Source organism: Salvia hispanica, chromosome 2 (genome assembly GCF_029641045.1).
Source record: "Salvia hispanica isolate PSC_SH4W2 chromosome 2, Shi_PSC_v1, whole genome shotgun sequence".
NCBI classification, from domain to species: Eukaryota; Viridiplantae; Streptophyta; class Magnoliopsida; order Lamiales; family Lamiaceae; genus Salvia; species Salvia hispanica.
This window is the reverse complement of record NC_142693.1, coordinates 40,315,681-40,328,404: the sequence shown is the minus strand read 5'-3', so window position 1 is coordinate 40,328,404 and position 12,724 is coordinate 40,315,681. Positions and strand designations below refer to the sequence as shown.

Genomic DNA, 12,724 nt, shown 5'->3' with positions numbered 1-12,724 from the left:
GGTTTTGTACTCCTAATTTTCTGCTCAAACTATTTTGTCGTTTATTGAGTTACTTAAACGGATAACCAATTGATTAAAGTCGATTATTGATTAACCGACGGGACTAGATCCTCTGCAGTGGGAAGAAATCACAACACCGTGCTGTGCCTTTAAACGACGCCGTTTTTGGCCTCTTTCTTGCTGCTTTTCCATCCTTGTTTTACATTACCGTTCCATATTTGTTACTCCCTCCGTCCCGGAGTATTAGACTCACTTCTTTTGGGCACATGATTTAAGGAATTGATATTTAAATAGTTAAAGTGGAGAGAGTAAAGTATGAGAGAGGAAAAAAGTAGGGAAGAGAAGAGAGAAAAAAGTAGGTGGAGAATAAAATAAGATAGATGCTTTTTGCTAAAAAAAGAAATGAGTCTAATATGTTGGGACATCCCAAAAAGGAAAGTTGGTCTAATACCTTGGGACGGAGGGAGTATTTTATATTAATAGTTTGAGCTTAGGAATTCTTTAAATTTAGAATTAAAAATAACAACACCGCCTTCTTTTTTATTATGTGTTTCTTTTCTTCCTTTTTACTATTTCTATTTCTTTAATAATTCAATTTATAAATTATTTATTTTATTATATGTGTTTCTTCTTTTTTTACATTACCTATCGAATATTGATGTATATTAAGCATTCTAGTAATAGTTAATTAACGATTCTTAATAACTGAAATACTCATGATTAATTTGTTATAGTATATGTTTACAATATTTATTTGATATCCTCATGATTAATTTGTTATAGTATATGTTTACAATATTTATTTGATATCCTCCAAAGTGACATAACTAAATTAAATTAAGTGTTTAGTCAAAAATATAGTACTCCCTCCGTTCCATAGTAATGGAGGCAAAAATTTTCGACACGGAGATTAAGAAAAATTGTGTTAGGTGAGTTAAATAAAGAGAGAATAAAGTGGAAAATGAAAAAGGTAAAGAGATGAAGAGAGAAAAAAAAGTAAGAGAGAGTAAAGTAGGTGTGGAAAAATGTGTTGACTTTTACTAAAAAGGGAAATGACTCTATTACTATGGTACGGACGGAAATGGAAAAACGCCTCTATTACTATGGAACGGACGGAAATGGAAAAACGCCTCTATTACTATGGAACGGAGGGAGTACTATTTATTTGAGCAACTAATTAATGAACTGACCAATTATTTCAGTCTTAATTCCATAATTATTATTTTTATTCAAATTTGGTTTAGTTTAGTTTTTTATGTTGAAAAAATATTACTCCATTATGCAGATTGGAGTATTATTAACCAGTTTTTGTTTCTTTGTTACAAAACATATAATGTTACAAATATATAAATAAATAATTTACAAATTGAATTATTAAAGAAATAGAAATAGTAAAAAGGAAGAAAAGAAACACATAATAAAAAAGAAGGCGGTGTCGTTATTTTTAATTCTAATTTTAAAGAATTCCTAAGCTCAAACTATTATTATAATATAAAATAATAAATATGGAACGGTAATGTAAAACAAGGATGGAAAAGCAGCAAGAAAGAGGCTAAAAGCGGCGTCGTTTAAAGGCACAGCACGGTGCTGTGATTTCTTCCCACTGCAGAGGATCTAGTCCCTTAACCGATCGATATCTTTAATTTTGGTTCAATTTCGGTTAATAGTTAATAAAAAAAATTAATCTTCTGTTATAATCGAATAACTGAACAATCGATCTAAAACAAGTTATTGCCACTTTATAAAATAACACTATACATTAATTTGTTGTAATATTCTCATTAATAGAGCTTTTCCAAGTACATGAATCCAATTCCATTTTATCCATTTTATCCATAAAAATTAAGATCATAATTCCAAAATATAATTTATTTTAATCGAGTTAAAAGTTTTCTTACAACTCAAACTTCTAGCCTAGGAAATCTTTCATCTAAACCCCAAATGCATCACTTTGCATTTTTTATGATGAAAGTTAGAATTTACAAAATCTAATTCTCAACTCATCACCCATTACGACAATGAATTATGTGTTCTCTTGTACAAATTATTTAAATGGCCTCGTTAAAAGTTTATTAAGGTTATTTTCGACTAAAGGATTAGTTAATACTCCCTCCGTCCCACGTTAGTTGCACTAGTTTCTTTTTTGGGCGTCCCAAGTTATTTGCACTCTTTCCTTTTTTAACAAAAGACAAAACATCTAATCATTCTTTTTTTATTCTATCATTTACTTTACTCTCTCTTATCTTTCCTACTTTTTTCATCTCTCCTATTTATTTAATATAATTTCTTAACCTCCGTGCCCAAAAGTAAACGTGCGACTAACCCGGGACGGAGGGAGTACAATAATCGATTGGCTAATCGACTCGGTTATGTTTAGAGGTTTTAGACCATCTCCAACTATTTATACCAAACGCAAATTCAATTTTGAGTATACGTAACACCAAAAAATAATTTTATTCCAATTATTTACACCAAATTCAAAATTTTTACACCATTTTTGAATTTTTGTCACACAAAATTTTTGCAGTAACACCATATTTGGTGTTGTTTCAAAAAAACACCAAAAATGAGAGTTTAAGTTTAATGTATGTTAGAGAAGATTTTCATACCAAAACTTATTTTTGAAGTATGGTCATTAATTCGTCGGTTAATCAACTAATCAGTTCAAATATTAACTGAAGCTACCAATTACTTATTTAATAGTATTCCATATGTCCTCAAAATAATTCCAGTTTTACATTTGATTTATTCATCAAAATTAATCTTTATTTTAAAAAATTGTCTACAACACATTACCACTATACATTAATTATTATTGATAACTTATACCATTCGAATCCATCACTACCATAATACTACACCTACTTAATGTGAGTCTCACTTGTAATTATAACTATTTCGACCATTTTTCTTCTCATATCTTCTACTACTTGACTAATTGTATTAAAACACATAACGTCATTTACAAGGATTATATTTTCGGGACACGAGGAGTATAATCATAAAATAAATAATTGATAATAAATTTTATACCATTACAAAGTCAAAAAGTTAGCGGAAAAATAAGCACACCTATTTAATACTTGTACTCTTATAGAAGAACCAAAAACTTGTACCATTATAAAGTCAAAAAAGTTATTGCAAAAACTACCAACTGGAGTATATCATAACTCTTGAAGTTCATAACCAATTGAACGGTGTATTATACTTTGGATCGATAATTGAATTGAGTTTTATAGTTTGATTAGATTTTTTTCAACTGTGAGATCGACATTATAAATTCATAACCACATGAGCACGTTCCGTCATTCGGGTTGAAGAAAATGGTGAGATATACTTCCTATGGATTTCAATGTATAATTGGTAAAGTAAGAGAGAATGAGAAAAAATACATGAAATTGTGTAGTGGATTGTAGGGCCATAAAATGATAACGGATAAGGATAAAAAGGTTTCCATAAATGGATATGGACTATATCTATGGAACGGACGAAAAAAGGAAATATAATCTATTTCCAATTGAACGAAGAGAGTATATATTTTCACTCTTTTTCATTCCTTTTATAGCATAGATAATTTCTCTAATACAAATTGAATTCCTTTTTTCTATAATGATTAGTGTGATAACATTTCTACCTCTTTTACCATATTTTCTAACAATAAATTTATAATTAAGTTACGAAATATATGAAAAGAGTATAAAAAAGAATTTTCATATTCTCCAGTATATATTTTCCATAAAAGAATGCTGCAGGAAAGGAACACCCCTTAAATGAAATACTACCAATTTAAATATTAAAGACTGGATCGCAGGCAAAGCCCATGACTTTTATGGTATGGGTTGATCCTTAGGCCGATCCAACACATCAATTAATGAAATTATTTAATTTTTTATGAATTTAATATATCTATAGCAGTGTAGAAAATGATTAGGCCGAACCCACCATGTTAATCCCATTGAAAGTAAAATGCATGTTACATACTACACTTAAAAAAGAAAAGGACTTTTACTTGTTAGGAAATTGATTTGGACGATTTATTTTTATCATATACTAATCGAGTTCATATGTGAGGAGCAGAGCTCAAATCACAACTCCTCTGACACCGCTGGACTCTTAACACGTAATGCACAAACAAATCGGAGACGGAGACAAGACAGCAGGCGATTGGTCATTATTTTCGACCCCTTCGGATCAAGAACAGATTCCAGGCATTGAGGTTATTACAGTAGCCACAAAATTCTGTTCATGCTGAGCAACTTTCACCTGGCCTAACATTATTTGTTTCGCTTGTATCGGTATTTTACAGTGAGTGACATTAGTATTTAACGAACGGAAGCTTACTATGCAATGCTGTCAAGTTTTGCAAGCTCTCACATGAGCTTGTACCGTTTCTCTTGGACACCGGTAACTCCCATCTGTATCTCAATTATTGTGTGAAGTGGCATCTGCATATTTCCAACGAAAACAAGAGCCGAGTTTAGTTTTCACATAGGTGAAGCTCCGCTTCCATATAGAACAAAATGAACATGGAAGAGTATCCTTTGTTTTATACTATCATTTTGCAGCTTCGTCTCAAACAAACCAAATATTCAGGTTATATTTCAAGGACAGAATCTTAAAGTTCCAAACTTAAGTTATTCTAGACGTGGAAATTATGCATAGCCGCGAATATATTACCTCGATGTGGGGAATCTCTTTCAATGGCCTATCAGCGAAATAAGCATACAAAGCCCTCAAAACTGCCTGAAAATTCCGAAGAGGTCATTTGGCATTCAAGCATATATGCTGCGTTTTTTGGAGAAAACTAAAATTATAATCATAGATGCATAACCTGGTGAGATATGACCACAACAGGAGCTCTTTGTCGTTCAAGCTCAATAATCACAGGCTCAAGCCTGAAAAGAGAAGAAAAAAATTCAATATACTAGGCATTATGAAGTTGGAACTTGACCCAAAGCAAAAGACGCATTTGAACTGCATAGGACAGACCTTTGTATGACATCAAGATAAGATTCTCCGCGAGGATATCTGTACCTTAACTTGTCCTTTTTACGTGCTCTGTAGTTTGTATGAAATTAATTTAGATAAGTTAACAAATGACAATGAGAAGAAAGGAAACCAATGACAGGAAATAACATCTTCCTAATTTGGTTAGGTTGACAGATTCTTAATGGTAAACAATTCCTGTTACTGTAAAAGAAACAAGACAATTCAAATATGCTTCATGGAATTCAATTCTTGATAATACAAGCAGATTGGGGCGGGGTGTTCACTTTCTCACATTTCATTTCTACCAATTTGGGCCCGTCAAGATTTGAGCCATAATTGGCCACATATCTCATATGTTCCCTCTTGTTTAGTACACTAGAATTGGCCCAAGAATTGATCCTAATATTATATAAAATAGACTTAATAGAATTATAGATTGACAAATTTATCCCTCCAAGTGGAAATGTGGAAAGGTGAAAAAGTGAAAAGGTGGGGCAATTGTGTAAAACCAAGCCCATTTCTTGGTGCACTTTCCAATGCACATACAAATCTTACCAATTTTGCAAGATTCAATTCTTCCTCAGTTAGCATGAATAGAGCGGACCCCACCTCAATTATAAGGCCCCCAACAATTATTTAGTGAAAAGTGAACACAAGAATTGGCCCAATTCTTCCAAGAATTGGCCAATTCTTTCAAAGTGAACACACCCCTGAGTTATATATAGACAGATTTTTATGTACTTAAAGCATACTTGTACATGGAACGGATGACTAGCAGCAAATGCTAACATTCTCAATCTATACTACAAAGTGGTTATTACTTATCTTCGAAAGGATAAGATGAGAAAATGGAGAGTTTCATGTAATATCATCAAATGGATAGGTCTCCTTGTACATATATGATATATATTCAGTTATACTGCTTTCAGGCTAAAATAACATATATAGATGAACGTAAACTAACACATAAGAAGTGAAGCATACTCATATTCTTCTGGCATATTTTTCTTAATTTCTTCATATGTCATCCCATCGCATACACCAGCATTAATTTCGTCAAGTGCACGCCATTGTATCTACATGATGACGTAGTAGAGTGAGTAATATTAGATGCCAGTCCAAGAAACCGACAACAGAAAACCATACATTTATTATGAAGTGCAGCGAAGAAGGGCGTTTATGATAACCTTGGGAAATCCACCAATCGGAGTCGCTGTTAAAATTGTTCTCTGTAGTGTGCTAGTCCATATCTGATCACAGTAGAAACATAAAATTATACAGTTATAAAATCCTCGTAATATTCCATAAGCCAGACTGAGTTTTTTAATGAGGCATAGAAACTGGAACTCTATCTCCCGAAATTTATGAAGACAGGAAATCTTACGGAAGCAGCCTTTTCATTTTTTAGGCGTCTCTCAACAAAATTTGCAAGTTTCTTAGCATAAAGCTCGCCAGAATCACTGCACAAGAAAAATTAGCTCCCAAAGTTGCCAAATGAAACCATATCAAATTACCATTATGCTGATACACAGAAGAGTATTGATAACTGAAACAAGGTAGAAAGAACATTGATCGTTTCCGATGAATGAAAAATATTTCAGATTTATGCTAGTGCAAACCTGAGTACTTGAAGAAATGTTAACTTGTAGTTTTGCAATGAAATTAACTTCTCTCAATAAAACATGGTTGCAGGAAAAGGATCATTCTCTCCTTTTTAATTTGTCCCAGAAAACTAATCAATTTTAAAGAGGATGTGGAAAAGGTCAAAGAAAAGTAGAAAGTGTATTCACATTCCACAAATAAAAGAACCTTATGGCACTGTCACCACCGATTCGACCTCTGACATTGTCTCGGCTCTCTCCGTGCCTGGTAAGCAAAATTGGACGGGGAGTAAGATGTGTATTTACCTGCAATTTGATGCACAACACCATCAGCCAAATCTCATATTTGGCATCATTGTAAATTTTGGTGATAAATAAAACACAACTCCCACTACATGCACCCAAATTTATGCAAGATTTTAAAAAAGAATTGATCAGCACATTTTTGGAGCAAAGCACATATCTTCATAATGTCCTTACTAAAAAAAAAGTCAGTCCCTATAGAAGATTTTTACAACATACCAGGAAGAATACTATCCGCCCTGGAAGGTATCCACTAATGTTGTTCACCTGTTTCAACAAAACACATATTTTTAGAGGAATTAAGTATTCTTGCTCAATACGTAGATAGCTAATACAATGAATAGATAATTAAGCAAAATTGAGAGGATTTACTTGTATTTGTCCACCATTTCCAGAGACCATATCAATCATTTTTATGTAAGACCCTTCTTCAACTGGCTCATAGACCTGAACAAAAAGAAAACTGCTCATAAACCATTACTTTTCTCCACATAATACATCAGAAAAATGGCACCGAATATCAAAAGCTATGTCCTGGGATCTACCTTTTCGTAATTTTCCAGTCGGACCTTGAAGTCATTATACCCTGCTTCAAAATCTGGCCTGAAATATACCACAAATCACTATGTGATAATATGTGGTGCGTAAATATCAAGGAAACCATCTAGTGTCATACTCTTCTGCATAGTCGGGGCTCTGTTGAACTTTGAGACGTATATTCCTCTCAATTATATTCCTATCGTTGCATAATGTCTCCAAAAAAATAATCTGCGAGTAAAAAACATCATAATCAAAAATCTAGTGGGAAAGATGACCTAAATCACACTATATTATGAATAGGATGATACTCTGGAAATACAGATTTTAAGTAACTACAGCATAAGAACTGTAACATACTCATAATAAGCAATAATTTATTATAATTGAAAACAAAATTTTAGTACACAACAGAACTCGAAATTACTCCAGTGTCGTTAATAAACTGACAGACGTTCTCAATGGGTAGGCACAAGTCACATTTGAAGTTATTCTGCTTCTTTATTCGTTGAATCCAAGTTAAAAAGAAAATCCTTTAACTAAGCATCTTCAACCATGCTAACATATTAATGGTCAACCACTTCATACCATATAACCGAATCAATTGAAAATGACTTAGAATAGACAGTATGCTGAATCAATATCGATAAAGCAACCAAAATTCAGTACTCCACCTTGCATTCACCTTCAGCCATTTTCATAAGCATATTCCTTCTTTTCCTGGTACTGTTTGTAGCATCAAATATCCCAACCTAAGCATATTTATAAAATGCATTACCAAAGTTTCCAATAAATATCCATGCGGATAATATGAAATATACCTACCTGGCCACCCTCTTGCATCCAAGATATCATATCCTCCATTGCAAGTGCTGCTACCTAGTAGCATGTTATGGATTAAAACTATGCCCAAGGAAAAAGGTCAATACCGATTATAAGTTTTTATACAAGAAAAAACATAACAATAAAATTTTGCTTAAACCTGCACCTTCTTATTGTTGGATTCATTCACAGAAAAATCAGATTCGAAATAAATAATCCAAATATGAATACCTCATTGCGTGCCTCTATGCCTTCTGGATTGTCACCTCTGAAAAAATCAGCTGTCTGCATCAAGGATATTAGTTATACTGGGAGATCCATATCAACGAGAGTAAAATAAGTATCACAATTTGAACTTTCTAGGATACTAGAGTTCAACAAGTTTGATTTGTGGTCAAATAATTGCAAATTATAGTTGAAGCCATTTGTGACCAATGCTATCTTACACTTGGTAATCTCATATTAATGATACCATACATATACTCGAGAAAGTTACATTGGGTCAAAATTATTCCTGATGCTTGCCACAAATAAGAGGAAACTTCCTCTAAACTTTCTTGATAATAGAGGCTAAAATGTCAACACATTAGGGATCTAGAGGGGCCATGAGGAATGGAATTGACACCTCTGTGCTTCGTGAGACAAGCAAACAAAGAAGTGGAAGAAAAGATGTGGCCAACTGACAGTACCTGGTTAACTCCATGCTTGAGCCTTCGATACTGCAAAACAGAATACACAATAATGCTGCTTACTCTCGAAATACTAGCAGGATAATAACAAAAGAAAATTCCAAATAGAAAATCAACGACCTTCCCAACATTGAAGTGTTTGGTATCATGACCTAACCAGCGAAGATACCGAGTAAGTTTTGCTGCAGTGAAAGTTTTCCCTCGTGCAGGCAGCCCAACCTGTAAGAAAGCTCAATTTGGAGCATGAAAATATAACAACTCATAAAATCCATGGATGAAATACAAGATAACATTCCTTGTATCTTGGGCATTGTTGAAAGGATATTGCATATCAGACACACAACTGTAAAGCATAACTCTGTAGGATAGAATATTGAAACCTAATAAAAGGTTTACCTATTTGTTTAAATCTTTAGATATTAGCTCTCTGAAGAAACGTCCCCAAGCCTCCATGTGCAGACTTGGATAAAATGCAGAGCAACTAATTTTTCATTTTAAATTATGTCATGCTGCTGTTTAAGCTTCACATTGCTGGAATTGTTCGTGTAAGTTGCATCACATATTTACATAATTATGTACCATATATGGAAATAGACATCAGAAGGGAAAACGTACTACTCCCTCCGTCCCATAGAAATATACACCCTTTCCATTTTGGTTCATCCCATAAAAATAGTCCACTTCTAGTTTTGGTAACTTCTTTTTTGATGGGCAAATGAATATAAATTCAAAGGTCACCACGGTGGTCTCAAACCCGGGACGTTTGGCCTCATGCATCGCATCACCACTCTACTGCTTGGCCAACTCACACACACATTTTGGTAACTTTTTTCCCTCTAATGATGTGGGCCTCATTCTCCATTAACAATACTTCAGTCATTTTTTTTCTCTCTTTCTCTCCTACTTTACCAATTGTGCATTAGACCCCGTGTCATTCCAAAAGTGTCTATTTTTATGGGATGGAGGGAGTATAAGAAATGTGGACATAGAATTGTTTGGGACTTGGTTTTCGGAAGGCCAATATTTTAATAGCAAAATGGAACTGAAAAATATATTCGACTTTATCTAACAATTGTTAAATCCTGAATTTTCTAATACTTAAAAAGGAAACTAAGGGCAGATGGCAACAGTTAATTGTCAACTAAAGCAGTCTTCCCAGAAAGATCTACCAGACCTTAAAGTGGTAATTAAAACTTCTATCAACTGTTGGCTAGAATACTAGGAACATACCAGGACAATTGCCAGATGTCTATCCTCCTTGGGGCCAAGCATCTGATCTGCTATAGCTCCAGCTGCAACAGCTCCTGCAGCAGCTGGCATAGAGTTCTAGAAAAAAACAATCAATGATGTCTCAGAGGTTACTTCTACATGAAAGATATACATTCTCAGCAATTTTAGACCAAGCATCTCATAGATTTCTCACAAACCTTGGATTCTGAATCAAGTTTGACATCAAGAGAAAAAGTTGATGCACTTGATGATTTTAATAGTCTAGGAGATCCTACACCCCTATCCACAAAGAGTCCTCTGTGTCCTTCATGTTTCTGCATGTTAGAAGAAGTTCCAACTGACTTTGACTCAACCAAGCCAGATTCTAAAGACAACTTTGCTGTTTCTGGGACAATGACTTCCATCCCCTGATAGAAAGTTGACACCACAGAGTGAACATAAGAAGGAACACTTGTGCAGAAGTTGTAATATCAAAGGGGTTTGTCCTCAATACAATGAGATGGTATGTAAACACATCAGATATGTATTTTTAATAGTTCCCTATCCATGTCAAGAGTAACTTTCTGCCATTTACTACCGTGACTACATTTGGAGGATGGTCTTTCTTTTTGCCTTGGCAAAGGAATAGCATTCAATTACATTGATGGATTCAGTTATCAAAAGGATAATCTTCCATTATTAAGAAGTATCAGTACATCTATACAAAGTAGGAAGATAACAATGCATACATATTTATTGTGTATGAAAAAACTATGATAAATTATGTGGCTGAAGTACATAAAATTCTCATGATTATCACATTAGAATGGCAAACAACTCAGAAATAGAAAAGGGAGGAATAAATTAACACCATACACCAGGTCGGTCAACTGAGGCACCAAGATCCTTTTGAGAATGCGATGAACTACTAGAGCTGTCATTCCTGGAAAATTTCCCTGTACGAGTGAGTGACCTAGGAGTTTCTGTCATATTTGCTGCATACACAGGACCTGAATTGGCCGATGATGGAGCTGGAACAACATAATGCTCAATATCAAGCTCCAAACTTGCTGGTGATCCATTCTGTATCAAAAAGTGCCCACTGAATGAAGTGATATTTCACTTATGGAGATGATTTGAACCGTACAAAGTTATATAAGTTACAGTAGGGGACGGGGAGCTAATATCCACACAAAATCCCAAAGCAAAGAGCAATTTACAAGGAAAGCTTGCAAAATATTGATGAACCCAGGCATAAAGGGAAAGAAAAATACTACACGAGCAGCTATCTAATAAATGATCGGTTAGAATCAATAAAAATTCAGAATCCCAATACAATCTACAACTTGAGAACACTATCATTAGTACAAAACACTCTATACCTACCTCATTACCAGCTTCAGTAGCAGAAGCTATACTGACATCTGGTATACCACGGACAGTGGATCGCTGGAAGTTCTCCTGATACACCCTCCAACTTGCAGCAAGATCGAACGGTGAAACCCTATCTGCCTGAATGAACACTTTATACTCAAGAACCTCATCTCCAGCCACCTTAAACACGGCTGAGTTCCGGTCCCCTTGCAATGCACCTCCTATCAAATGCCTATTCGGACCCTCCTCCACAATACATGGCACGTTGCCATGCTTGGGCTTCAACAAAAACTTAAAATCCAGCGTCTCTATTACAATCAATACAAGAAACATCCGACTTCAAATTTCTGATACGCGAAAAATCGGAGACGCAGCATAATAATGGTTACACATATTAGGAGCTAAATTACCGTGATTAGGTGGTACAACAAAGCTTAATTCCCACATAAAAGTCGATTCACGCTCCATAGAGAGCTATAGTATACAGTAGAATGAATTAATCAGTAAGTGCTGATATAGACATCAATGCAATCCTATTCAATCAAGTCGCACAATTGAGGGGAAACTCCGCAATCAATTAGAGACAAATTCAAAGAGGAAGAAGAATGTGAACGCATCTCATCGAATTTCAATTTAGAAATAGGAAATTTGCAATTAAAGGAAAGAAAAGCCTCACAGCTTTGGAGGAGTCCCAGGAGCCAACGAGAGGGGCGGAGCCGAAGACATGGGGGACGAGCTCCCCTTTGAGCCTGTAGTTCTCCATCTTGAGAGAGACATAGAGCTGGCCGCCAGCGTGGTCGTGGTCTTCGGAGCTGGTATCGGCGTTGGTGGATGCGGCGGTGCCCATTGTTTAGAAGAATGAAGAAGTGCAGGGCATTTGGGTAGATAGTTGATACAGATAGGAATGGAATAGGATAGCAGAGTTAGTGAAGTGATAGATAGTCTTATTTCTTGATTTCCACGAATCTATTTATCCACTTTTGTTCAAACAAATTAGATTAGGAAATAAGCATAATTTCTAGCTTGTTTAGTGAATGAACTACGCTTAACAATTAAGATAATGTTCGCTCACTATTTTATTTATACTAAAATACAACAAAACGATAATTTTAAGTTATGAAACAAAATTGAAAACTTTGCAACTCATACTTTATTACACTAAATATATTTTTATTTTACAAAGTTGGTAAAAACATTTAC

The 12,724-nt window shown here is 34.4% G+C and overlaps 1 protein-coding gene across 2 annotated transcripts; it reads right to left on the bottom strand.

The window, feature by feature from the left end:
• Positions 1–4,145: 4,145 nt before the first annotated feature.
• LOC125192550 (6-phosphofructo-2-kinase/fructose-2,6-bisphosphatase-like) lies at positions 4,146–12,447 on the bottom strand. 2 transcript variants are annotated; one of them, XM_089063595.1, is made up of 23 exons: positions 12,201–12,447; positions 11,935–11,998; positions 11,537–11,832; positions 11,027–11,233; positions 10,369–10,578; positions 10,172–10,267; positions 9,062–9,160; positions 8,942–8,971; positions 8,484–8,537; positions 8,256–8,309; positions 8,105–8,182; positions 7,570–7,661; positions 7,439–7,516; positions 7,266–7,356; positions 7,113–7,160; positions 6,799–6,896; positions 6,374–6,449; positions 6,177–6,239; positions 5,974–6,065; positions 4,990–5,058; positions 4,832–4,895; positions 4,678–4,743; positions 4,146–4,445 (listed from the first exon to the last, which is right to left on the bottom strand). In XM_089063595.1, the coding sequence occupies exons 1-23, from the start codon at positions 12,369–12,371 to the stop codon at positions 4,371–4,373; spliced, it is 2,271 nt and encodes a 756-aa protein (XP_088919721.1). In that variant the 5' UTR covers positions 12,372–12,447; the 3' UTR covers positions 4,146–4,370. The 2 variants fall into 2 exon arrangements, with proteins under 2 accessions (XP_088919721.1, XP_047946151.2); XM_048090194.2 differs by having other exon boundaries at positions 7,266–7,340; positions 7,439–7,496.
• Between the last annotated feature and the right edge of the window lie 277 nt (positions 12,448–12,724).

Excerpts from the sequence above, each read along its gene's own strand:
- LOC125192550 (XM_089063595.1), bottom strand. The coding sequence starts at position 12,371 with ATGGGCACCGCCGCATCCACCAACGCCGATACCAGCTCCGAAGACCAC. Across the intron at positions 7,357-7,438 it reads GACTGGAAAATTACGAAAAG|TTTTCTTTTTGTTCAGGTCT; the intron begins GTAGATCCCAGG and ends GTTTATGAGCAG. Across the intron at positions 4,744-4,831 it reads TTGTGGTCATATCTCACCAG|GCAGTTTTGAGGGCTTTGTA; the intron begins GTTATGCATCTA and ends CGGAATTTTCAG.